Raw genomic sequence first — 27,303 nt, 5'->3', positions numbered from 1 at the left:
GACCAAGGTGGTTTCAGTCCCATGATGAGGCCTGAATCCCAATTGGAAGGGATCCAAATGGTCCACATCCTCCAGGTGTGCGTGGAGTTGTTCAGCGACCACCCACTCAGTCACCTTGCCCAAGACTGGGCGATAGTTGGCCATATTGGCCAGGCCCAAATATGTTTTTTAAAGAAGCGGTTTAATGATTGCCTCTTTCAGCAGGGCTGGGAAGACTCCCTCACAGAGGGAAGCATTCACCACTATGCAGAGCCCAGTCCTTCCCGGCTTACTTTTATGAGCCAGGATGGGCAAGGATCAAGGAGACAGGTGGTTGGTTTCACTTGTCCAAGCAGCCTGTTCATATCCTCGATGGTAACAGATTGGAATTGATCCCACACAACTAGACAAGACAAGACTCTTGCACTCTCCTGCCCTGGCCCTGCTCCCACGGTGGAGTCTACCTCTTTCCAAATCTGAGCAACTTTATCTGCAAAAAACTTTGCAAAATCATTGCAGGAGATCTGGGGGGCCTTATAAGGCCCCGATGGCACAGGTGGTTCTGTTAAATTGCAAACCACCTAATTATAATTTGGCCATCCTTGAATATTCTGCTATGTATGTTGGCTTGCCTCAAGCAGCAAAATATATTGGGCTCAGGGCCACCCCATCATCTGGCAGAGGGAGGCACCTGCCTCAGGTGGCAGATATTTTGCGGCATGGAAGTGGCAGCAGCCAAGGACTTTCTGCCCTCTGTTGGTGGACAGAGCTACGCATTCCTTGCAACCTGGCCTGCATCCCCTAAACTAGCCTGCTGCCCTCAGGTGTCATGGAGGATGTCCTGTCACTAGTCTTCCCCCCCCCCCTCAAAGAATTCTGGAATTATAGTTTACAGAGTTACAATTCCCCACCTCTCTTAACAAACCACAGTACCCGAAATTCTTTCAGGGGGGAAGGTGCTTCAGATGTGCAATTTAAGTCATAGTGTGAGCAGACTCAGTCTGTGCACCATGGAGTGGAAAAATGAGAAACTACGGAAATGAAGGGACTTGTTTTGCACACCGATACTGGCTACATCTGGCTCTAAAACTAATGAACCTGTCATATTCCGGATCCAGGTGCTTTCATAACCAATATCATTTCCCTCATTTATTTTTTTACTAGAAAAATATTACAAACAGTAGCAACAATACAGTGAGCGTGAATGGTGTTTGATCCTGTTCAACCAATGCAAGATTATTATTACTGAGCACTTGAAAGCTGCCAACATTTCTTCCTGAATGGCCCATGATGGCGCATTAGGAGGGGCACAATATCAGATGAGTAAAAGGTAAGGGTAAAGGACCCCTGACAGTTAAGTCCAGTCGCGAACCACTCTGGGGTTGCAGCGCTCATCTTCCTTTACTGGCTGAGGCAGCAGACGTTTGTCCACAAACGGTTTTTCCGGGTCATGTGGCCAGCATGACTAAGCCACTTCCCATGAAACCAGAGCAGTGCACGGAAATGCTGTTTACCTTCCCGCCAGAGTGGTACCTATTTATCTACTTGCACTTTGACGTGATTTCGAACTGCTAGGTTGGCAGGAGCTGGGACTGAACAATGGGAGCTCACCCTGTTGCAGGGATTCGAACCGCCAACCCTCCGATTGGCAAGCCCAAGGCTCAGTGGTTTAAACCACAGCACCACCCGCATCCCCCTAGCAGATGAGTAGACCATAATAAATCCAGCTGCTGATAAAATGGCACTGAGAGACTTAAATAAAACAGCTCATTTTGATGGCAAAAACAGAAAGCATCTGATTATGAAGCTCCACTGGGAGGGTGAATTTTAAATGTGTATTTATTTAAATGTTTTCCTGAAACTGGAGTGAGGTTTCGCTGAGCTCATAGATGTGTTTCACGGAATGTGAATGGCTTTCAAGCTAGTGCTGGGCCACAATCTGTCCTCCAATTTCTTTTTTTTAAAAAAAATAATATTTATTCAAAATTTTAAAGGTTACAATAAAAAAGGGAAAACAGAAATATTTTTTTAAAAAAACATAGAAAACATACAATCATTAAAAAAGGAAGAAAAAAGAAAAAGGAAAAAAGAAACAAATCAAACCTTTACATAACTTTCTTCCTTTACTTATTTCCTTGAACCTCCTCGCACCTCTCATTTTTGTATTCTAATTTAAATTGTTGTTTCAGCAAATCCTTCTAACCTAATTTTTATTTTAATAATTTATTTTAACATACTGTATCTTTACATTCTCTCTTTCATCAATTCATTTTTACTTAATCCTTTAATGTCTTTTTACCAAAGCCACATTAATTCCTTTCTCAAACATCTTATCAACAAAATCCTTGATTTTACCATATTTTTATTTTTTTTTAAAAAAACATTTTTATTGCATTTTCAGTTTACAGAAGAAAAAAGAAGAAAAAAGAATAATACTCCAACTTCTAAAATACATTTTTAAATTGTTAGCTGGACTTCCCCACACCTCCCTCCCCCTGAGTTCTTTACAATAAAACATATCAGCAAATTATTACCTTGTTTCGTATCTTATTTATATCTTTCAAAATATTTTACTTCTGAATTTAAAGTACCTTTTATCCAGTGTTTATGCCTTAAAATAAAAAATATAATAACCTTAAATTTCGACTTTTTCTTAATTATAACTTGTCTTCCTATTTTCCCAATCTAGTTGCAGGAGCTAAATTCCAAAACATGCAGATTCTTAACATTCATACAACTTATATTGTTTTTGCAAATAGTCCTTAAATTTTTTCCAATCTTCTTCCGTTGTCTCTTCACCCAAATCTCTGATTCTGCCAGTCATTTCAGCCAGTTCCATATAGTCCATCAACTGCGTCTGCCACTCTTCCAGCGTGGGAAGATCTTGTGTCTTCCAATATTTTGCTATAAGTATTCTTGCTGCTGTAGATGCATACATAAAAAATGTTTTATCCTTCTTTATCACCCTTTGGTCCACAATGCCCAGGAGGAAGGCCTCTGGTTTCTTGGGAAAGGTGTACCTGAACACCTTTTTTAATTCATTATAGATCATTTCCCAGAAGGCCTTCACTTTTGGACAAGTCCACCAAAGGTGAAAAAATGTCCCTTCAGCCTCCTTACATTTCCAACATTTATTATCAGACCGATGCTAAATTTTTGCAAGTTTGACTGGGGTCATGTACCACCTATATATCATTTTCATAATATTCTCTTTCAAGGCATTACATGCCATAAATCTCATTCCAGTGGTCCATAACCTTTCCCAGTCTTCGAACATAATGTTGTACCCAATATCCTGAGCCCATTTTATCATGGCTGATTTAGCAGCAAGTTATACATTCTCGAAAGTACCTTGGTCTTAGATTCTAACAGTTCTGTCTCTAGTTTCGATTTTTCCACCTGGAATCCTATTTTTTTGTCCGACTTAAAAACTTCTTGAATTTGAGCATAGTGAAACCAATCTTGCACCCTATTCTTTAATTTTTCAAAGCTCTGCAATCTCCAATTGTCTCCAGTTTTTTCTATCATTTCCCAATATTTTGGCCATCCGACCTCCATATTGAGTCTTTTTCTGGCCTTGGCCCCCGCTGGTGATAACCACCTCGGGGTCTTACCTTCTAGTAAGTCTTTGTATTTTGTCCAGACCATAAATATAGCTTTCCTGACAATATGGTTTTTGAACATTTTATGAACCTTTACCTTGTCATACCACAAATATGCATGCCATCCAAAAGCATTGTCATGCCCTTCCAGATCTAGGACATCAGTGTTCTCAAGAAGTAACCAATCTTTCATCCAGCAGAAAGCCGCAGCTTCATAATATAACCTTAAGTCTGGCAGGGCAAATCCCCCTCTCTCTTTGGCATCAGTTAGTATTTTAAATTTTATTCGGGGCTTTTTGCCCTGCCAGACAAACCTAGAAATATCTTTCTGCCACTTCCCAAAACACTCGACTCTGTCCACGATCTGTAGGGTCTGAAACAAAAATAACATCTTCGGCAATACATTCATCTTTATAGCTGCAATTCGGCCCATCAAGGAAAGTTTCAATCTTGACCAAATCTCTAAATCTTTCTTAATTTCTGACCAACATTTTTCATAATTATCTTTAAACAGATTCAAATTTTTGGCAGACAAATTTACCCCTAGGTATTTTACCTTTTTAACAACATTTAATTCTGTCTCTTTCTGAAACCCATCTATTTCCAAAGGTGTCAAGTTTTTCTCCAAAACCTTAGTTTTTTGCTTGTTCAATTTAAACCCCGCTACCCGACCAAATTCATGAATTAGTTCCAACACTCTCTTCGTACTAGATTCTGGCTCCTGTAATGTTAAAACCAAATCATCTGCAAAAGCTTTCAGTTTAAATTGTTTCACTCCGACCTGAATTCCTTGTACCAACCGGTCTTCCCTGATCATTTTCAAAAGCACCTCCAGAACAGAAATAAATAACAGAGGGGATAGGGGGCACCCTTGTCGTGTCCCTTTTTCAATTTTAAATTCTTCTTTCACCACATTGTTTACAATCAATTTCGCTTTCTGCTCTGAATAAATTGCTTCTATTCCATTTTCAAACCCCCGTCCCACTCCCATCCCTTCCAAATTTTTCTTCATAAAACTCCAAGAAATGTTGTCAAAGGCCTTCTCCACATCAACAAAGATTAACACTGATTTTGTATTGATGTTGGTTTGCAAAAGTTCCAAAATGTCAATAATATTCCTAGTATTGTCAGACAAATGTTTTCCTGGGAGAAAGCCTGCCTGGTCTTTATGGATTACTTCATTTAATACTTTTTTAAGTCTACTCGCCAAAATGTCTGCAAAGATTTTATAATCCACATTTAGGAGTGAGATGGGACGGTAGTTCTTTAGTTGAGTCTTTTCAGTTTCCACTTTAGGGATCAATGTGATGAAAGCTTCTTTCCACGATTCCGGTGCCCTCTTCCCCTCCAAAATCTGGTTGCATACCTCCATTAGTGGTTGTATCAAATAGTCTTTCAATGTCTTATAATACTTGGAGGTAAGCCCATCCGGACCTGGAGATTTGCCTAGTTGCATATTCTGAAAGGCACTCTCTATTTCTTGTTGTGTTATTTTATGATTCAGGATTGTTCTCTTTTCCTGAGCAAGTTTTGGTAGACCATTTGTTTTCAAAAATTGGTCTATCTCCTTCTCCTCTTGTGGCCCTTGAGTGTAAAGCTTTTTAAAGTATCTCTGGAAACACTTCCTAATTTCTTCTGGTTTCTGGATATTTCTCCCTTCAGTCTCTAGATTGGTGACTGTGTTCAATTTTTGTCTCTTTTTCAGTTGCCATGCTAAAAGTTTCCCACACTTATTAGCTGATTCGAATGATCTTTGTTTCATTTGTTTAATTTTCCACTCAACTTCTTGATTTATCAATTTCGCATACTGTGCTTGATAAAATTTAATTTCTCTCAAGATCTCCTTCGATTTTGGTTTAGATCTCAACTTTTTCTCTCCATCTCTTATCTTCTCTAAGATCTTGTCTTTTTTCCCATTCCAGAGCCTTTTCTTTATCGTATTCTGTTGTATCAGAAACCCTCTCATAACTGCTTTACTTGTGTCCCAGATTGTTCTTTTTTCCACCATGGTACTCAAATTAATTTCAAAATAGTCTTTCAAAGTTTTTTGGGCCTTCTTCACAATCTCCTGATCTCTTAATAGGGTGTCATTCATTTTCCATCTGAAGGAACCGGTTGGAGTAAGTCTTAATTCCATTTTCATAGCATTATGGTTGGAGCAAGTTTTGGGGCAGATTTCCACTTTTCTAGTCATCGGTGCCAGCCTCCTAGTTATCCATATTTGGTCTATTCTTGTCCATGACAGATGGGCCTCAGAAAAGAAGGTTCCTTCTTTACCTAGGGGGTTTTTTGTCCTCCAGATATCAATTAAGTCCATATTGTCGGTTAGTTCAAAAAAAGTTTTGGGTAGTCTGCCGTCTTTTGATAAGCTTTGATCTTGTGACTTGTCCATATTTGTGGAGACCACTCCGTTCATATCTCCCATCAAAATGATGTTAGTATAGTCTAAATAGTCCAGGATTGTCTCATGCAGTTTCTTGTAAAATTCTGATTTCCCCTCATTCGGTGCATAGATTCCTAATAACAAAAAATTTTCTCCTTGAGTCTGTATTTCAATAGCCAAAATTCTTCCTTGCTCATCTTTAAATAAAAATTTTGGTGACAGGCTCTCCTTTGCATAGATCACCACTCCTCTTTTCTTAACTTTGTCCGATGAAATAAATTCTTGGCCTAATCTTTTATTAATCAAAACTTTTCTATGGAGCCTGGTCACGTGTGTTTCCTGCAAGCAAATAATATCCAATTGTTCTTTTTTCAATATATGAAAAATTCTTCTTCTTTTCTCTGGGGAATTTCCGCCATTTATGTTCCAACTAAGCAACTGCAGAGACATCCTGGATCAAACTATTTGTCCTGTGGTGGCGTCCCTTTCTTTTGGTCCTCTGGTCCCGAGGGTATAGGTGCTGGTACAGGTGTAGGTAATGGTGGTGGCCAGGCTCCTGTTGTCCCTTTCTGTAGGTCCTCTTCGTAATCGTTCAGAAACTTTTGTTGGTCTTCTGCTGATCTGATTTTAACTTTCTTTCCTTTAAAATTAAAAGATAGTCCTTGAGGGAACTCCCACCTGTAAGGAATTGAGTTGCCTCTCAGTAATTTTACAAGTTCCTTATAAGTCCCTCTAAGATCCAAAAGCTGTTTAGGTATGTCTCTATAAATTTCAGCTCTGTTGCCCTGAATGACAAGCGATTTTCCAAAGTGGAGGCCTAATATTTTATCTCTCTCTTGCTTAGATCTTAAAACAATCAAACAGTCTCTAGGTTTATCCTTCCTCGTCACTCTTCCCAATCTGAAAGCAGTCACAATTTTAAAATCTTTATCCTCTTCAATACCCCAGAACTTTGAAATTTCTGATGTCAAGTAGCCGATCAAGTCCTCCTGTTCTAGTTCTGGAATAGCTCTAAGTCTCAGATTGCTTTCCCTATTTCTCAATTCAGTCATCGACCAGTAGGCCTGCTGGTCATTTATCTGTTTGTGTAACGGCTTCACCTCCACCTTTAATGCCTCAACTTTCAAGTTGGCTTCCTCTGCTTTTTGTTTGGCTTCCTCAGCCAGTTTGTGGTTCTCTACTGTTGCTTCTTGAAGGTTCCCAATTGCTTGTGTATGTTGTGCCACCTGGTCAGACAATTTATTTATTGAGGATGTGGCTTGATCAATTTTAGTCGAATGTTCATCCGCCTTTTTATTTAGAATTGCCAGTTGTTCTAGAATCTGATTCAAAACTTTTTCAGACCCTCCTGAAGCCATATCCCCTGTAGGTGTCAGCTCATCCACCTCTTTTGGTGTTTCTAGAACAGTTGGGACCGATGATCTGCGTGGTTGGGAAGTCAAAGTTGTTTGTACCAATTGTTTTGCCTTTGTTTTAGCCAACCTTGTTTTCGCTGCCTCGCTCATTCCAATCCCTTCTGTATATCAAGGTCAAACTGTAAGTGTTCCCATGAGAGAGACAGTTCCAAAATGTAAACAACCAGGCAACAGAGAGTCAAAACAAAATGTAGTTCCCAAGGAATTATAAATCCGAAATCCTCTAGGGGGAGTAATAAAGTTCAACCAAAGGAAAGAATTTTTTCCTTCTTTGCAGACCCAACAATCCACAAAGGAACAACAATCCAAAGTGAAACAACTGAGGTTCCAAGCAGTCTTTTGGTTTCTTTTTAGCATTGAGCTTTTCCCAACTTAAAACAATGTCTCAGAAGTGGTGCAAGAAACAGTTTCTCTATATCTTCAATATTGTAGCCTTAATATGTAACACTTTCAACATTAAGAATAGTATCCACAATTTAGCAGTTTGACAGTTCTTCTTTACACTGGCAGACCTCAGATTGGCTTCTTCTATTACTTATAAATCCCAAAGGAAGAAGCAAAGTCCAGTCAGAAAATCAGCATAAAAACTCCACAATTAACTCCTTTAGTCCCAACCGATAGTTCTAACATCTGCACGAAATCCAAACTTTACAGTTCTTTCACAGCGCTTCCCGCTTTTTGAAACTTTACTTTGATCTCTTAAGCACGGTGGGGAGACGGACTTCCTGGTTACATCTCCCGTTTTCAGCCAAATTAAAGTATTTTAGTCCCGCTAATTTTAGGTCCCCTTACTCACGGGTTGTGGTTGCAGATCTAATTTTCCAAGAAGAAAGGTCGGCGCTCATCAGCAGCAGCCGCGCGGCTTTGCTTCCCGCAGAAAGAGCGATGAACTCACAGCGCCACTCCCCCTTTCACGTTCCGGAGCCCCTTACGAGGTCCCTTCTTTGTTTCTGGGGGGGCTTCTGGTGCCCGCCGAGTCCCACGGCCACGAGCTCGCTCTGCTCGTGGTTTTTCTGGATGGGTCGCTGCTATGCCGCAGCGAACGACCCTTTCCTGTGGAGCCCCTCTTCAGAGCGCGAAGAGGACCGCCATTGCTGTTTCGCGCCGCCTCCGGAATCCGATTTTACCATATTTTTAGAAACCACTTTTACTTTTACTTTATCCAAACTTAACTCTCATCCAAACCTATATAGCAATACTTGTTCTTAAGACATTTCCCTAAGGTCGAAAGAAAATTCCCTTCCACGAATTTCCCAATTCTCCTAAAAGTAAAACAAAAAGGTAAAACCAAAAAAGCAACTTATATTATATACACTTTAAATTCCCATTTTTCATTCCACCCATACCCCCTTCCCGGTTTCAGTCCCCAACAAATCTCAAAAAAAGAGGGGGGGGAGACCATCAACCCGGAGATATTATATCCGAGGCTCTTAAATCTTTCTCATAGCTCCTCTGCCAGTCTTTTTGATAGTCTTTGATATTAAAGACCAAATCTTGGGGAGACTCCCGCCCCACAGCATCCACATTTCTTCCAGCCAGGCCTACGTACTTAAAGATAAGGCCTATGGAGTATTCCATGTCTTGTTTCATTCTACTTTCAGTTCCAAATGTCCCCATAGCTCCAACTTCCAGCTGAATCAAATTTATAATCCAAGGGTCATGTGATCTCCACATAAGGAGGTCTCTCCATTTTTCATTTTCCAATTCAGGCCAGGCTTCCATCTTCAGAGATTTGTTTCTCCTTGTTACCATCATGTCAGGCCTCAAGTTGCGGCTCGCCTTTTGCATCTGCAGGGTTACGGCTCCCCCTTTTTTCTCTTCAAAGGCAACATTATTCTCCTCAACTTTCTCTGTTTGTTCAGTTAAGTAGAATTCCTGTACCAAGTTCTTATCAAGTTCATTGCTGGTACTAACTCTTGTGCCCGAAGTTGTAACATTTGTAGTCAAAACACCTATTTGACCTTGCAGCTTTCCCAAGAGAAAGAAAGTCCTGTTCAGTTCAGACTGGATTTCCTTACCAACTGCCATTCTTAAGCATATCAAGGTCAAAAAACAATTTCTCAGCTGGTTCTTAATGCAATGTCCCAAGGCTCCCTCTAGGGGGATTTAAGTTTCTTTTTACTCCTTTCAGCACAAAACCAAAAGTTCCATACGTTAAATTGTAACAGTCCTTCCTTCTTTTAAAACATAAACTTGTAACAAATATAGACAGTAGAGACAAAGTCCTCTTTTTGTATCTTGACAGCTGTCAAATTGTTCAATTGCTCATCAACCGGCTCTCACGGACCACTCCCGGGTCCTGGGGGGGGGGGTGTGGCACATCAATTTTTAAATTTAGTTCTTCTCCCGCAGGTTCCCCTGCTTCCAAATAAATTTTCTTGTAATCTCAATCAGTAGCATTAAAATCTTTTACAAAAAATAAGGCTCTCCACGACCTTAGTTGGAGGTTCTTTGCTTTAGATTATTTACAGAAAGGGGAGGCAGACTTCCTGTTTGGACCTTCCCCGATCAGTGCCGAATTTAAAAGTATTTTAAAAATCCAATTTCCGTACTACTCACGGGTTGTTGTTTTAGAGTCCAAATTGTCCCAGGAAAGAGGCAGCGCTCTCCGGCAACAGCTATGCGGCTTCGCTCCACGGAAATAGCCGATGACTCTCAGCACCGCGCCACTTCCCCCTCTTCACTTCGGAGCCCGTTAGTGGGTTCCTTAGAGGGTTGGGGGGCACTAAAGGTGCCCGCCAAGTCCCATGGTCACAGGCTTCATCCGCCTTTGATTGTTGAAAGGGTCCCCGCTTCGCCATAGCGGAGAAGACCCGTTTCCTGCAGAGCTATTCCCTCAGTTCAGAGGGAATCCACCATTGCCGGTGGCGCCACCCCGGAAGTCCTCCCAATTTCTGGAAATGTTATTCCTCTGTGAAAGAGCCTCCCATTTTTCTGTGCCATTCTCAGAGTACTTCAGAATTTTGGTGAGTGCAGTGCTTTGAGCACATCTTACCATTGGCCCATGTTTCTTTCCATTAACTGTGAACCACATTGAGATCATGTGATGAAGGGTGGTATATAAAGTTTAATGATGATTATGGCGATGTTTCTCCAGCGCTGCACAGGCTCCCTTGGCTGCCTGAACTTCGTGATGTGCAAAGTCCCATGGAAGGAAACTCAGAAGGCTTGTAGAGTGCGCTGGTGAAGTGATTTGTAGAATGAAAGCATTGTAATAATAGAGTGCACACACATAAGTGCATAAACCACATATCCGCCCCCTTCTCCCCCAACAGGAAAACCCCCACCTCCTCTTCCTGTACTTTTCGCGTTTCTCGGCTAATCTCGTGAGTCTATGCAATCGGGGTGATTCCCCTCTCTCTATTTCTGTGTCTGTGTCACTATCTGAGCCTTGGGGCTGAATTCCTGCTCTCTGTGACTCTCCGTCTCTCTCTGTGCGTACAAAGGTTGAATTCCTTTGAGTAACTGCTTCTCCCCCCTCCTGTGGGAATCCTTCTCCTCCTTCCTCTGGAGGGGCACCAGGCATGCTTTCTCAAGGAGATGCATTTGTGGGTGCAACGCTGTTCCTCCCTCCCTCCCATGCCACAATATTCACACATGCATCCCCCTCTGCCCCGGTTTCCTGCAGAAGGGTCTTCCAGATTCTCCGAGTGGTCAGGCTCCCTGGGCCCACCTGCGATCCTGCTTACATGTGGCCCACCCTTCGCAACAGCGTGGGCATCTGCAGAATGAAGAATGAAGCCCACTGCAGAATGAAGCCCACTCCCCACCCCATGGCCCAGCTCTTCCTCCTGTTTGGTCCCATCTGGAGACCCTGCTCATGGGGACGTTTCCTACCTTGCTCCCTAGGGAAGGTTCCCCACTGGGTTGGGCAGGAGGATGGATAGATGAGTCCAAAAATGAAGGCCTTTACTTCTCCTCCTGCTCCTCTAGGGATGACCAATCTGCTTCTGCTCAGCTCGGTTTTGCTGCTTGTCAGAAGGTCCAGTTCTCTGACATCCAGGGCCTGAAGAGCTGCATCCAAGGGTTCTAAAGGAGCTTGCGGATGTAATCTCAGAGCCCTTGTCTATGATCTTCGAGAATTCTTGGAGAACAGGTGAGGTCCCTGTAGACCGGAGAAAGGTAAATGTCCCCATCTCAAAAGGGGAGGGGGAGAGGACTGACGTAACTACCGACCAATGAGCTTGACATTGATACCAGGAAAGGTCCTAGAACAGATCACTGGTCAACAACAAATTTGTTGTCTGCATTTTTTCAGTTGATTTAGGACGAATCTGATGCGCTGAATCCAAAAATCACATTGGTTTTGCTCAATCAGGTCACGTTTTTGAGCTATGGCCACATGTCGTTTTTTACGTTTTTGTTCACATGTATGCTTATGTGGAGCATTTTAGAAGAAGTTGGTGGGGGTAAAATGCCATGTCGAATAATTGTTTTGATTGGAAATGATTATTTTAATGACAAGACGTATTCAGGTTTGATAGTTCTGGGTGATTATGTCAAAAAGGGATCAGTCTGAAGTCATAAAACCTCAAAATCTTCCATAAATTGGTGCGGCAAAGCATAAAGTTATTTTGGTATTAAACTTGGTAACCAGGATAAAGCTTGGGCGCCACACATGATGTGCAAGGCATGCACCAAGACTCTACGTGGGTGGATCAATGGCAAGAGGAGTCTGAACTTTGGAATTCCCATGGTTTGGAGGGAGCCGACAAACCATGTCACTGACTGCTACTTCTGCACTGTTTATGTGACTGGGATCAACAGAAAGAACCGGAGCAGCCTCAAGTATCCTGATCTTCAATCAGCATGTTGTCCTGTAGCTCATTGTGATGGAATTCCAGTGCCTATCTTCGGAGAACTTCCTGACATTAGTGACGAAGATGCCTCCAGTGTTGAAGGACATGAAGAAGAATAAGTGGCTTTTGAAGATGATGCTCCACATCCATTTTCCCAAAAGGAGTTGAATGATCTAGTTCGCGACCTCAGCTTGTCAAAGGACTCTGCCGAACTGTTGGCATCCAGATTGAAGGAAAAAAACCTCCTCTCTGGCAGTGCTCGCATCAGCTTCTTCCGCAACAGGCATCAAGAGTACCTCCGTTTTTTCTCAGGAGAGAAGGACTTGGTGTACTGTGCAGATATTGCGCAGCTTCTGCTCAAGCTTGGAGTGCCACAATACGAACCCAAAGATTGGAGACTGTTCATTGACAGCAGCAAGCGATCACTGAAATGTGTTCTGCTACACAACGGCAACCAGTTTGCCTCTATACCCCTGGCTCACTTGACTACACTGAAGGAGAACATCTATGAAGCGGTGAAGTATGTGCTGGAGAAAATTGCTTATGATCAGCATAAGTGGTTTATTTGTGTTGACCTGAAGATGGTGAACTTTTTGTTGGGACAACAGTCTGGCTTCACCAAGTACCCATGTTTTCTGTGCATGTGGGATAGTAGGGACCATCCTCAGCATTACACGAAGAAGGACTGGCCTGTGCGGGAGGAATTGGTGCCTTGCAAAGAAAGGAACGTCATCAACGACCCTCTGGTAGACAGAGACAGAATACTCTTCCCACCGCTGCACATCAAGCTCGGCTTAATCAAGCAGTTCACCAAGGCTCTGGACAATGATGGTGACTGCTTCACTTACTTGTGCCAGGCTTTTCCAGGATTGACCATGGAGAAGTTGAAAGCTGGCATCTTTGACGGTCCTCAGATCCGTCAGCTCATCAGAGATCCAGAGTTCGGAAACTCAATGAATGAAGTGGAACTGGAAGCATGGAAGGCACTTGTTCTGGTAGTGAAGAACTTTCTGGGCAACAATATGGCCAGAAACTACGCAGAACTTGTCTACAACATGCTGACTGCTTTCAGAAACCTGGGCTGCAACATGAGCGCCAAGATGCACTACCTATTTTCACATATGGACCGGTTTCCTGAGAACCTGGGTTCAATGAGTGATGAGCAGGGGGAGAGATTCCATCAGGACATGAAAGAGATGGAGACCAGGTATCAGGGTTACTGGGACGCAGTCATGATGGCTGATTACTGCTGGACTCTGAAGAGAGACCTCCCTGCAGCTGAGCATTCCAGGAGTTCCAAGAAACAGAAGTTCAAGCCCTGAAGTTTGAAAAATGGTGAAGCAACATGCAATTTACATGTACTTACCTTTATCAATGTGCACCATTCAGTTTACGGTAATCAATGTTTCTATCAGGTAATCAATATATGTTGTTGGAAAAACATTTTTTTCTCTTAAAAACATATTTAGGATTATATGTGTTGACGATATGTGTTGATGATATGATATGTGTTGATGACATGTCAGCTGATAATGCCACAAAAATGTAATCGATTTTGTCACAAGATCTGATTTTTTTCAAATCAACATAACACAAAAACCTGACCTGATAGAGAGAAACGGATGCCATTTCCTGATTCAGCAGTGCAAAAATACCCTAAATCAGTTGTGGAAATCTAGACAACATTAAAAAAGTAAAAAATTGTTACCCAGTGATTCAACAGTCAGTCTGTGAGTACTTAGAAAAGGATGCTGTGGTTACTAAGACCCATTTTCACATCCCAGTTCTAATTAAACCCAAGCATCCAGCACCCACAGATCTCTAACAAGATTATAAAGAGTGGAACTTGGATGACCTGCATTAAAACTATTTACTACAGTGGCAGGAGACTGCCTATGTGACGGACCCTTTAATTTTGAGCTTGTTCTGGAGTTAGATAGCAGCATCCCAAGAGCTATTCATACGTCATGTGAAACATCCCCAGGGACCTTCAGTGCTGATTTTTAAATGGATGCCTCCTGGCTTCTTGTTGGCTCTTCCAAACAGATCAGCTGTGTCTGACTTTGACATTGTTCCATTGTGCTTGGTGCTTTGATTTTGTGCCAGAAGATTGATTTTTGGTGTGAAGTTACGAGCATCAGGATACAGGTAAGCAGGGAGTGCCAAGATGTTTCTGTGGTGCCTCCTTTACTGCTATTTAACATTCACACAGTAGCAACAACAAGCTCTGGAAAGCATTGTCTGTCCAGGTGGATGCGAGGTAAGAAGTTGAACTTCTTAGCCCAGGTCCAAAAGAAGCATGGAAATCCTCTGATGCTGGGGGGGCAGAAATGCTATTGTGTACCCGTGAGCAATGTATGTGTGCAGGTCAGTGGGAAAGGAAGGTCAGAATATATCAGTTAAGTTTCGCACTTCTAAATTAGTTGCCTCATTCCCCACTTTAAAACTGATTCTACTTTTGGGGATGCACCAATTCCACCAACAACCATTTGTTTGGCAAGTTAAGCATGTGGGGTTTCTCAGATGCACAGTGTTGTGTATCACAGTGTTGTGCATGAAAATCACTGGATCAAACAGCTAAGTTGTAAAGATCTGACACACACACATGCAGGTGAGAGGATCTGACAGCTGAGCTTTACTCTCTCTTGTCTCCTCAGGCTGCATCTCCCTGAGCATATTTTTCACCAGCCAGGCTCACTGTCACTATGAAAGTGAGACTGGAAGAAAACCGCTTGGGAGTTGGGAGCACAGATGGTGGGGTCCAGGGCAGGTCAGCGTTACCTCATCCACACAGCTTGTTAGTGTCTCCTTCCACACTTTATATGAGAACACAACCAGTAGGAGTACAAAAAGGCTATATGACTAGGGGGAATAAATATTTTTATATTGTTTTTAACAGCAGTTGGCAGTAGACCACGGGGGAAGGGCCACAGATCAGTGGGTTCCAGGTTCAATCCCAGGATACCTCAGGTGCCAAAATAACTTGACATCGCCTTGGAAGCTGTGCACTCTGACAGAGAGAAGAGAGATTTGCTCTTCTACCTTGGACAGCCTTGTTCCCCGTGCCTTCCTCCCCCCTCTCTGCTTCCTCCCCCCCTCCCTTCCCAGGGTTTCTCCATCTTTTACACAGCTTTCTTAGATCCCAACCTCTAGCCTTTCTTTTCTTTTGAACTCAACATTTTCTTCTCCACAGTCCCTGCCTCCGCATCTTCCAGTGTATTCATCTTCCTTCTGCAGAGCCATGTTGAATGAATGAATGAATTGATTTCTTTCGGTCACTGATCAGAGTGCAACATGTACAACAACAGAGAGCATACAAAAATAAATAGATTAAAATTAAGCTCTATGAGTGAATACACAATAAAGAATTCAGATATAAAACAGCTAAAACATATGTTAAAACCTTAATTACTAATTTAAAATATATTAAGACATTGGGCCTTTAGATTCATTCAAAGCTTGTCTCCTTAATTTTATAGCAGCAGCACAGAATTTAGCCACTTTTAAGGTAATCTCTGGTTCATTGTCCTCTATTAAGTATTTTAAGTAATAATAATCAGTTCTGCTTGGGGTTTACAGAGAGCCATGTTAGAAACTGAGATTTGAAAGCTAGAAGCGAAACAGCACCTTAAACCTTGGTTATGGCCCAACAATGGAATGTCTAGGCACACTTTTTTATAACAAGAATACAAAGCTGAAAATGAATCAACTGAAGCTAAAATACTATGTTCATTTTTCATATGGTTTAGTCCTTCCCCTGCCCACCCCCCTAATATTCTTAAGAGGGTCTCTTCTCCAGTCTTCAGAGAGTAGCTGGAAGGGGGGGAGGCAGAAAAGGGTCCTCCTTTCCTTCCACTCTGCAGTTTTAATCTGTAATCTTAGGCGCAGTACTGCACCCAGAGCTCAGAAACTGCTTGTGCTAATGAAATTCCCTGTCGCAAAATGTGCCCAGAACAATGGGAATTTCAAACACTGCTGTTAAAAGTTACAGATAGGTAGCCGTGTTGGTCTGCCATAGTCAAAACAAAAAATTTCCTTCCAGTAGCACCTTAAAGACCAACTGAAGAAGTGTGCATGCACACGAAAGCTCATACCAAGAACTAACTTAGTTGGTCTTTAAGGTGCTACTGGAAGGAATTTTTTTGTTTTGACTGCTGTTAAAATGCAGAGATTAGAGATTAGAATCTTGGACTAGGACTGGGGAGATCAAGGTTCAAATTTCAATTTAGCCATGAGGCTTAGTGAATGATCTTGAACTCATCTCTCAGTCTAACCTACCTCAAAGGGTTGGTGTGAAGGTCAAATGGAGGCTGAGGGGTTGAAAATCATGTACACTATCTTGAGGTCCTTGGAGGGAAGCTGAGATATAATTGTTGATGATGATGATAATAATAATAATAATAATTAATAATAATAATAATAATAATAATAATAATAATAATATCCACAGATACCTCTTTCCCTTCTTATTCATGTAACAACCTTCCCTGGAAGCAGGAACTATTCTCAGCCAAGTACAAAATCCCAGAACCTAAATCCATGTTAGAAACATGAGCTCTGGAATATATGAAGTATAATATGCAGAATGGCTTCTGTTAGAACTGCACAGAGTGGCTGGGCAGGGTATGAATAATAAAATCATTATTATTACAGCCACACTGCTACTATTCTGCCTAGTGCATTGTTTCATATTTAATATGGTTTTAAATTGTTGTTACAGTATATGTTTTAAGCTACTGAGAGAAGATAGTAGCATATAACAGCAGCATATACATTCATTATATATATAAATCTATAGAAATTGTTTTACTATACTTTTCCGTCTATAAGTCTAGGTTTTTTATTTAAAAATTAGGTTAAAAATTGGGGCTCGTCTTATACACTGGGCAATCTCCCCCCATTTTCTTAATTTGGAGTTGCCCAAAATAGGGGGCGTCTTATAGATGGGGGCGTGTTATACATGAAAAAATACAGCATTTGATGCTTGGCTGTTCATATTTGACAGTTGATAAGTAACAATACTTAGTATCTGGGATTATTTGACTGTTGCCATGCAAAATAATAAGAATACAGTGGTACCTCAGGTTACATACGCTTCAGGTTACATACGCTTCAGGTTACATACTCCGCTAACCCAGAATAGTGCTTCAAGTTAAGAACTTTGCTTCAGGATGAGAACTGAAATCGTGCTCCGGTGGCACGGCAGCAGCGGGAGGCCCCATTAGCTAAAGTGGTGCTTCAGGTTAAGAACAGTTTCAGGTTAAGTACAGACCACCGGAACGAATTAAGTACTTCACCCGAGGTACCACTGTATAATAAATGCACTTACAGTTTATTGCATTTGAAATGACTAATATCCAAATCCCAATATTTGGGGATATTAATAGTAGATGTTCAGCTAAGCAATTGTTCTCCAGCCTCCACTGCAGATTTAGAGGGGATGCTGGCAATGCACAGAGGAGAAAGAGGAAGGGGCAGTTCCATTTCTGCAAAAGGAAGCAGGGGCGCCGACTTATAAAAAATATGGGGGGGGCGGGGGCCCATACCGACTTATAAAAAATATTGGGGGGGCCCAAGACCTCCAAACCGCTGCTGCTGGGGGAACGAAAGGGGCGAGCCCCGGGCTGCCCCACCTTAAGTGAACCTGTGAGGGCCCGCCCTTTGCGGCAGCCGATTGGCTGCCGCCGTGGGCGGTGAATATTAATGAGCTAGGGGGAATCCCCGCTTCTCGGGGCTGACGCCAGCCCCGCAAGATTGTTGATGGGTCGAGAGCCCGCAACCCCACCCCCTCTCTAGATCGGGAGTGGCTTTGTTTTAACTCATTACTGAATGTATTTTAAAAGGTAACTATCGTCAAACAAGGAAAATAAAAAATACCAACATAATTTTGTGATTTTACAAAGCATAATATAACTAATAATTTTCTTAAATTATTGGGGGGGCAGAGCCCCCCCAAACGAATTTTTGAGGGGGCTCGGGCCCCCTCAGGCCCCATGGAGTCGGCACCTATGAAAGGAAGTCATGTATGGATATCACTCTAAAGCCTTTCATAGAATCATAGAGTTGGAAGAGACCACAAGGGCCATCAAGTCCAACCCCCTGCCAAGCAGGAAACACCATCAGAGCACTCCTGACATATGGTTGTCAAGCCTCTGCTTAAAGACCTCCAAAGAAGGAGACTCCACCACACTCCTTGGCAGCAAATTCCACTGTCGAACAGCTCTTACTGTCAGGAAGTTCTTCCTAATGTTTAGGTGGAATCTTCTTTCTTGTAGTTTGGATCCATTGCTCCGTGTCCGCTTCTCTGGAGCAGCAGAAAACAACCTTTCTCCCTCCTCTATGTGACATCCTTTTATATATTTGAACATGGCTATCATATCACCCCTTAACCTCCTCTTCTCCAGGCTAAACATGCCCAGCTCCCTTAGCCGTTCCTCATAAGGCATCGTTTCCAGGGCTTTGACCATTTTGGTTGCCCCCCTCTGGACACGTTCCAGTTTGTCAGTGTCCTTCTTGAACTGTGGTGCCCAGAACTGGACACAGTACTCCAGGTGAGGTCTGACCAGAGCAGAATACAGTGGCACTATTACTTCCCTTGATCTAGATGCTATACTCCTATCATTGTCCTCCTGCACTGATAATTGTTACACAACAGTAATCAGTGATGTACTATGTTTTCACAGCTACTATGTTTTCACAGCTAGCTCAGTGGTACCTAGTATCTGACAGCATTTGTGAGCTGATAGTTTTTAAGATCAAACAACACTACAGCACTTTAGAAAGCATTAAAATTTCAGCTGTTGTGATCAGCTTTCAAATTCAAAATCCAAACCTTGAAATTTTCTATGTCAACTAATTCAGCATTTTCTTCCACCTCTAGATGGCTTAGCCATAGGTTATGTTATGATGAGAAGTGGAATCTGGCCCATTAGGGCAAATAAGTCACTGCCCTGCAAGCCTCAGCCTACTCCCAGACAACCCCCATTTCCACCTACAACCAGTCCAGGGGTGGCCCTGATGGTCAGCTTCCTTCTTCTCAATCTCAGTTTTGCCCTTGAAAAACATCGCAGGGAGGAAGGTGGGGACAAAAGCTGGATTCATTGGCTCTTGATCCACCTGTTGGCCTCCCTGCTTTCCTCTCTCTTCATCAGTCCCAAAGGGTATCAGCCACCACTGGTTTTGAGATCTTCTTGTTCATTCTGACTTGATGATTGGTTCTCTCTGCAGATCCCATGGACTGTGAGAATGGCACAGATGTTGCTGAGTTTGTCCTTCTGGGTTTTTCCTCCCAGCCTGAAGAGCAGCCCTTCTACTTCCTACTCTTTCTGCTGATGTATGGGGCAGGGCTTCTGGGCAACGTCATGATGATCATTCTCATCTCTCTGGATGCCCGACTCCAGACTCCCATGTACTTCCTGCTGCGCAGCCTCTCCATGGTGGACATGGGCTTCATCTCAGTCACAGTGCCCCAGATGCTGGCTCACATCATCTCCACGTCCAAGACTATCCCTTTCTACTCCTGTATGGCTCAGTTCTTCTTCTTCTATGTTTTTGGTGTAACTGACCTTCTAATGGTGAGTGTCATGGCTCTGGATCGCTATGTTGCAATTTGCAATCCACTGCACTACACTACGGTAATGAACCAGAAGGTCTGTGGATACTTGGTAGCTGGCTGCTGGATCATTTCTACCCTCCACTCCATGCTCCATGCTGGCCTCCTCCTGCGTCTCAGTTACCGTGGAGACAACCACTTGGCCCACTTCTTCTGTGACCACGACCCTTTGCTGCAGCTGTCCTGCTCAGACACCAGCATCAATGAAACAGCCATCTTCTTTGAAGGTGGACTTATCATCCTTGGACCCTTTGTCTTCATTATCCTCACTTATGTCCGCATTGTGGTGGCTGTCATGAGGCTGTCTTCCTCGGGGAGGCGCAAAGCTTTCTCCACCTGTGGCTCCCATCTCACTATGGTGGTGCTCCTCTATGGGGCCATCATTGGTGTCTACTTCCAACCTGCCTCCAGTTACTCAGCTCAAAGAGGAGCAGTCTTTGCTATCATGTACACTGTAATCACCCCAATGTCCAACCCTTACGTCTACAGCCTAAGGAATAAAGATGTGAAAGGGGCCCTTAGACACCTCCTGGGAAAGAGAGTCTTTTCTCAACAGCAACCGTGAGAGTTAACATGTTCCTTCCATTCCCACTGTGTCCACTACTATGGAGGTGGGAAAGTGGATCCCCCCACCCCCTACAGATTATGCAGTCATATGACATTCTGTCACCACCAGTCTGCAGGCCCTTTTGAAGGTGCACTGTCCCTATCACAGCTGATCCTAGTGGAACTCACTGTCAAGACCAGTCTACTGATGGGTGCTGACAGGGAGCCCCACTTGCAAATGAACAGGTGGGAGCTCACTTTATGACCCCATTTTTCCTTTGGAGCTGCATCCTTACCTGCCCCATCATGTATGACATCATACATGACTTCAGCTGTGGTACAGGTGGGCATGGTTTGAGGGGAAATGGCTTTGTGTGCTGTGTTGGAACCTGTCCTCAGCCTAAGTGCACTATGAATAGGGATGCTGGAAAACTCCAACAAAAACAGAAACAGGAGCAGAAATTCCTGGTGTTTCCCTATTCTTCTCCTGTCTGAAATGGAAATCAGTGCAGCAAATTCAGGAGGTATTTGCTATTGTTGTTGCTTTCAGTCCTCAGATAATAGATAACTGGTGATGTTGTGTGTCCCCCCCCCCCCATTTGCATTTCATTTCATTCGCATTTAAATGAATGGAATGGTATGTGATGACAACAATACATACACATTTTACATAATGAATTGTGCAAATTATGTAAGCTTCATAATTTGGCTCACTGTCCAGCAGACAGCGGGAGAAATGCTGAGAGGGTGGAATGGAAAATGTCGCCTTCCTTAACAATAAGATACTGCATCTGATTCCGAAGTAGATAGCTTAAAGAAGTAAGCTATTGCCTTTCCCCTTGGGTTAGATAACCTTGAAATAGTTCAATGGAGTACTGTATTTACTTCAGAGGAAGCGGAATTTACTAACCTCTGGATTCCTCTGGCATTTTGCCCAAGCTGGAAACCCTCAGTTTCACCCCAAACTGTTGTCTTAGATGAAAGAGCAGCTCTTTGCTTCCCAGATGAAAAGGATGGTGATGGTAAAATTACTCCTCATTACTTGGCGCACTGGCTCTCCATGGTGTTGTGGTAATTTGCCACAGGGGTCATCTGTATTCAACTCACCATGAAAATGAAGGCAGCTGTGTATCCTGGCACATCAACACCACCCCTTTCAATCACATAAGTCAATGGTTTTCAACAAGCCATGCAATGAACTTCCACTAGATCAGTGGTTTTCAGCCAGTGTGCTGTGGCACCCTGGGGTGCCTTGAATGATGGTCAGGGGTGCCATGGGAAACACTGGCCTCTGTCCCTCTTTCTTTCCCTCCCTCCTCTGATGCCCTCTCTTGTCTCTGCCTCCCAAAAGCCTGCACAGCTGTTTGTTGCAGCAGCCCTGGCTACAAGCAAATGGTGCCTCTCAGGCTGGCCTCAAAGTAAGTAAGCAAGCAGGCAGGCAGGCAGGCAGGCAGGCAGGTGAGGTTAGGCCAGCCAGCCAGCCAGTCTGCCAGCCCTTGCTATTGGGAATAGACAGACAAGTCCCAAGCCCCTGTGGGGCAGTGTGAGGAGACATCTCTCTTTGGGGCAGGATGGGCAGCTCAGAGACCATAGGCAGCAGCTGCAGCTGCCCAGAGGACTCTCAAGGAGAGGCAGCTGAGGGAACACTCCACATGGGAGGGTGTTCAAAAAGTGTTGAGGGGCTGCTGCATCTGTAGGCAAGGGCTGACATAACTGGGCTCCTGAGCCCCACAGGGGTGCCACAGAAAGAGTGTAGTTGGTCAAGGGAGCCATGGGCTCAAAAAGGTCGAAAACCTCTGACATAGGTGATTGAAGTACCAACTGGTAATATGATGCTTTTTCTCTCTTTGAAAATCATTTCACCTCTATCTGTCTTTCTTTACTGTTTCCCCAATAACCCGCTCTAGTCAGATTCCATATTGTGGCCCTTCAGGTGTGGTTGGGATGGAGCGAACTAAAGTCCAGCAGCATCTGGAGGGCCACAGGGCGTCCAGCCCTAAGTGAAGCCAATGATTTCTCTTCCACTTGGCCATTATTTCTTGCTTCCCCTTTCGGAAAAGGGGCCCCAAGACTCCTGGTGAAGACTCATGGGTGGAAGGATCTGTCAGTTGGGGTTCTCTCCATTTCTCATTTTTCCAGTCTTGAATTCAGTTCTCCACAACAATGTGTGACATTTTAAAAAGAGTCTTAATGAAGATTTGTCAGCATTTTTGTGTGTTCTTTTTTTAAGAAAGCACATTTTCACATGCAGTTTTGAACAAGTCATACATTTTTGCAAACCACTTCTCCTAATATAATACTTTAATGTTATTTCTTTAAATATCTTTTTTTAAATACTTTCCACTAATATATGCATTTTTGTAAATGCTGTTTTGTTGGAGAATTACATTGCAAAAGTCAGATAAGTAGAAATTTCAAAAGATGGCCATGTATTGGTTCTCATATTGTTTCAGAAATTTTGTATTTGAAGTCCCTGAATTTCTCTCTCATCCCTAATGGTGACAAATGGTACAACTAGATGGTAGGAGTTCAGTGAATAAGATCTCTCACAGTTGTTGTTGTTTTTTAAAAAAATGGATAGCAGATGTGGGATGAGGGGGGCCTCCAAATTGGAACAGGATCATCTCTCTCTATACCATTGGAGATCTACCGGTATATATAGATCTCTCTCTATACCATTTTCCAGGGAAAGAATCCTTTTTCTCTGAGGAATTTCCCTGAGAACAAACACTGAGAGTCTTCCACTGTTGCATCCAGCTTGGTTCTGGGGCCAGATATCCAAATGCATGATCTCATAAGTATAATATAAAAAGCTACATAATAGTCAATTTGCTACTGTCTACTATGGTAGTCTCTGAATCTGCTTGAAACTCTTTGCTCTCCCTATCCCCTCTTGACAACTCCTTTTTCATCTGGCAAATATATCTACATCTGTATTGTTCGTAATATATCTAGCGTTTTTCTTTAAGCTTTCTTTTCACATTACTTGTTCCTTTTGTGACTTGGTTATGATCCCAGAGGTGTTTGTATGGTGCCTAAGGCAACATCAGGTGCCTTGGAGATAAATAAATGTATAGGATAATAAATATCAACATGAATTGTTTCCCCCTTTTATAGGGCCCTTCCAGATGTTTTTTGAATTGAGCATTCTGGATGATTTGTGATCATGATGGTAACTGGTTGCACTTGCAGATGTTCAGGGACAGACAAGCTACTGTGTTTTCAGTTGGTGCAGGTCCTTAACTTCCTGCTGAAACTCTTTTTTGTTTATGCATACATATCCAATGGTGTAATATTGAGAGATCTCAAATATTTATTGTAAATGTTGTCATGTATGAAAAGGATGGCTGTAAATCAATTGAAAAACCAATAAATATTCAAAAACAAAACAAAACAGCTGGAGTTTGCCCAACAAATGATTTCCAGAGAATGCATTGTGTTTGCTAAGTGGGACCTGCATATCCTATTGTGTCAATGGCATTCTGCAGACTATGCCCACTAAAAGCCACCAGTATGAAGGACCCCAAATCTCATTATGGATCACCTGTTTGTTTGTGTCTCTTATGCTTATTTAAAATATGGGACCTCACACATAAACAACCCCTTCATTAAGGACCACCTGTAGCTCCAAATGTGAAATTGATGCTTTTTGAAGATGGACTAGATCTGCTCCTTCACCCCCTTGTTTTGGTATGTCTTTGATGTGCCCGTCTAGCCCAGGGCAAAAGAAAATAGGAAAACCTAGGCAATGTCGAGGTAACATTTTCATTTTATTGTGGCTCCTACATATATTTCCCACCTCAGACAGGCAGGTAACAATATTCAGTGCAGGGAGGGGCAGCTTCCAATAAAGGTCTAGAAGACTATATATTTCCACACTTTGCTTTGCTGCATGTTTTGTGATTTTAGATCTCTGCTGGGGCTCTCTCACCAAAGAGTACTTGCCCTAAACCTGGATCTTGACATCCAGGGAATTCTCCTTTTTATTATACAATATTTTATACTTTAATAAAATACCATATATTTCCCTCCCAGCTCCCTGCTTTTTATGCTCCAGCCAGCTCCTCCGCCCCCAGGTCTTTAGCTTGCTCTCAACCACTTGTGCCGGGTTCCCCCCACTTTGGGGGCTAGGCGGCGTGTGTGAAATATTGAGGGGTGCCTGGGCCCCCTTGAATTTTTGAGGGTGTTCGGCCCCCTGGCCCCCAGGTGGTGCCCTTGCTCTGAACCACCCAAGCATACTCCCATATCCAACTTTTTTCCTGGTCACTCAAACCACAGTCAAAAAGGAATGATTGGAAAGTGACCCTGTGGTAGACTCCATGACAACATGGCTACCTTTGGCACACTGACAAGCATTTATCTAACAATTTTCCTCTGTAAAATGGCTATTGGAATCCAGAGGGAAATTCACCTTTTAACATCATGTAAATGTGGCTGTAAACCGTGGAGACTGTTCCATGAATCCCAGAAAACTCAGTTACAATGGATGGTGTGGTTTCAAACATTGGTGTTGTTCAGCAAGGTGTCTTGGAAGAAAGGCACTCAGTGTGTTCCCACCTTCCTGCATAGAGTTTTGCGAAATGCTCCTTTGACATCGTCATTCCTCAGGCTGTATATAAAAGGGTTGAGCATAGGTATGACAATGGTATACATGATGGTGGCAACCCTTCCCTTTTCTGCTGAGTAGCGAGCAGTGGGCTGGAAATAGACCCCAATTACTGTGCCGTAAAAGAGGGTGACCACCAGCAGGTGAGCCCCACAGGTAGAGAATGCCTTGCGCCACCCAGAACCCGCAGGCAGCCTCAGGACTGTGACCAGGATAAGGGCATAGGAGACCACAATGAAGCCAAAGGGGCTCAGCACCACTAAGGCCCCCTCAGTGAAGATCAACATCTCAATTAAGCTGGTATCAGTGCAGGAGAGAGCCAGCACAGGCTGGTGATCACAGAAGAAGTGGGGAATCTCATGGGAAGCGCAGAACGAGAGGCGGGACATCAGGATTATGTGCAACAAAGAATGGAGGTGGGAGACAATCCAGGAGCCGGCCACAAACCCCACACACAGGCTTTGACTCATCATGATGGTGTACTGCAGGGGATTACGGATGGCCACATAGCGATCATAAGCCATGGAGGCCAGAAGAAAGCTGTCAGTGACCCCAAAGGCAAAGAAGAAATACATTTGAGTCAGGCAGGCAGCATAAGAGATGCTCTTGGCTTCTGACACCAGGTTGACTAACATCTTGGGCACGGTGACGGAGGTGAAACAGGCATCCACCAGGGAAAGGTGCCCCACAAAGAAGTACATGGGGGTGTGCAGATGAGCATCACAAAGGATCAACAGGATGATCAGGAGGTTCCCTAGGAGGCCCACTATATACATCAGCAGGAAGATGGCAAAGAGGAACTTCTGCTGTCCTGGTTGGGAGGACAGACCGATGAGAATGAAGTCAGAGTGAGTGGAATGGTTTGCACTGGCCATGTCTCTGAGGAGCCTGAAAGGGAACTAGATTAAAATTCATGAAGTCTCTGCAAGCAGTTCACCCAGCGCATTTGATGTATTTAAAGCCTTATTAGGCACATTCTCTACAAAAAGGGTTTCCTATGCCTTGCATACTTTTGAAAGCATGAAAAACAAATCTGCCCTCTCCCTGCACAGCTCAATCCGTGCAACTATCCAGGGTGTAAAGCACAAGGGAAGCAAAGGAGGCTACTCCATCTCATCACTCTGCTCACAGCCTGCAGGATCAGAGAGGACAGGTGAGCAGGCAGTTGCACCATGGAGAAAAAGCAGTGGGGTCAAGGGGCTCAGAAGATCGACAGCAGGCCGTCTGCTGTGATGTGGGCCTTGACAGGTACCCCAGAATGCCAACTGCTGGTGCCAACCCTGTCTGTGAATATCCCTGCTTCCCTAAATGTAAATCACAGCTGTGATTCCATCACATTGGTTATGAGCAACAGGAAGCAGGAGCAGGCTCATTATTTCATAAAATTATTGCAGATTGTGGCATGTAAATTTTGCCTCCTATATCTGCATTATATAGGGGTAGAACCTTGCTTTTTAAAAGTATGTTGCAATATCTATGATTTCACATACTTCAATTGTCACTTTCCCTAGGACCATAATTACAGGGGGCGGGGGGGGGGACACTTTGTTCCATCTCCATTGGCCAAAGAAGTGAAAACCATCAATTACTATTCAAGCAACAACCTCAGTAAGCAGGGGTGCCAACTTGAATAAAATATGGGAGGTGGGACTTAAGCACCAACCAGCTTAATCAATCACACACCATTTGAATGACACAATGCCCATCAATGGCGGGCGGGCAGGCTTGGACCCCTCAAATATTTTATGGAGGGGGAAGGACCTTGGCCTCTGGGAGTTGGCTCCTATGCCAGTAAGGGAAGTTCAGCCTGGCCTCAGCTGGACATAGGTAAAGGTAAAGGGAGCCCTGACCGTTAGGTCCAGTTGTGGACGACTCTGGGGTTGCGGCGCTCACCTCGCTTTATTGGCTGAGGGAGCCGGCATACAGCCTCCGGGTCATGTGGCCAGCATGACTAAGCCGCTTCTGGTGAACCAGAGCAGTGCACGGAAACATCGTTTACCTTCCCGCCAGAGCGGTACCTATTTATCTACTTGCACTTGACGTGCTTTTGAACTGCTAGGTTGTCAGGAGCAGGGACTGAGCAACGGGAGCTCACTCCGTCGCAGGGATTCGAACTGCCAACCTTCTGATCGGCAAGTCCTAGGCTCTGTGGTTTAACCCACAGCGCCACCCTGGACATACAAGCTTGTTTATAGCTTCATGCTTCATTCTGGCCTTAAAGAACAGATCCCCTCCTCTGTCTTTTCCCTCCACTTCACCTGGTCTTTTTATTTCCTAAGTTTGGTGACAGGGCCACTTGGAGTGTGACATACTCTGGCTCAATACTATTCAATGGAGGGAGAGGTGACATTTGGAGATGTT

The 27,303-nt window shown here is 43.5% G+C and overlaps 3 protein-coding genes across 5 annotated transcripts in view; 2 read left to right on the top strand and 1 right to left on the bottom strand.

Moving 5' to 3' along the window:
• The window catches only part of LOC310834974 (intercellular adhesion molecule 2-like), a 105,323-nt gene that overhangs the window by 56,141 nt on the left and 21,879 nt on the right, over nt 1-27,303 (top strand). The window lies entirely within an intron of this gene.
• LOC310835012 (olfactory receptor 1B1-like) lies at nt 1,149-20,922 on the top strand. 3 transcript variants are annotated; one of them, XM_083719658.1, is made up of 2 exons: nt 1,149-1,309; nt 19,406-20,922. In XM_083719658.1, exon 2 carries the CDS (start codon nt 19,411-19,413, stop codon nt 20,353-20,355), a length of 945 nt encoding a protein of 314 aa, XP_083575784.1. In that variant the 5' UTR covers nt 1,149-1,309; nt 19,406-19,410; the 3' UTR covers nt 20,356-20,922. The 3 variants fall into 3 exon arrangements, with proteins under 3 accessions (XP_083575784.1, XP_083575785.1, XP_083575786.1); XM_083719659.1 differs by lacking the exon at nt 1,149-1,309 and adding an exon at nt 14,238-14,326; XM_083719660.1 differs by lacking the exon at nt 1,149-1,309 and adding an exon at nt 19,023-19,198.
• LOC310834500 (olfactory receptor 1K1-like) lies at nt 24,879-25,817 on the bottom strand (the record flags this gene model as incomplete). Its single annotated transcript, XM_083717977.1, has 1 exon — nt 24,879-25,817. The coding sequence occupies one exon, from the start codon at nt 25,815-25,817 to the stop codon at nt 24,879-24,881; it is 939 nt and encodes a 312-aa protein (XP_083574103.1).

This window comes from Podarcis gaigeae (assembly GCF_964106915.1).
Source record: "Podarcis gaigeae genome assembly, chromosome: 17".
Lineage (NCBI taxonomy): Eukaryota > Metazoa > Chordata > Lepidosauria > Squamata > Lacertidae > Podarcis > Podarcis gaigeae.
The sequence above is the reverse complement of the archived record's forward strand: the minus strand, read 5'-3'. Positions and strand labels throughout refer to the sequence as shown.

Coding starts and splice junctions, on each gene's coding strand:
- LOC310835012 (XM_083719658.1), top strand. CDS start 19,411: ATGGACTGTGAGAATGGCACAGATGTTGCTGAGTTTGTCCTTCTGGGT.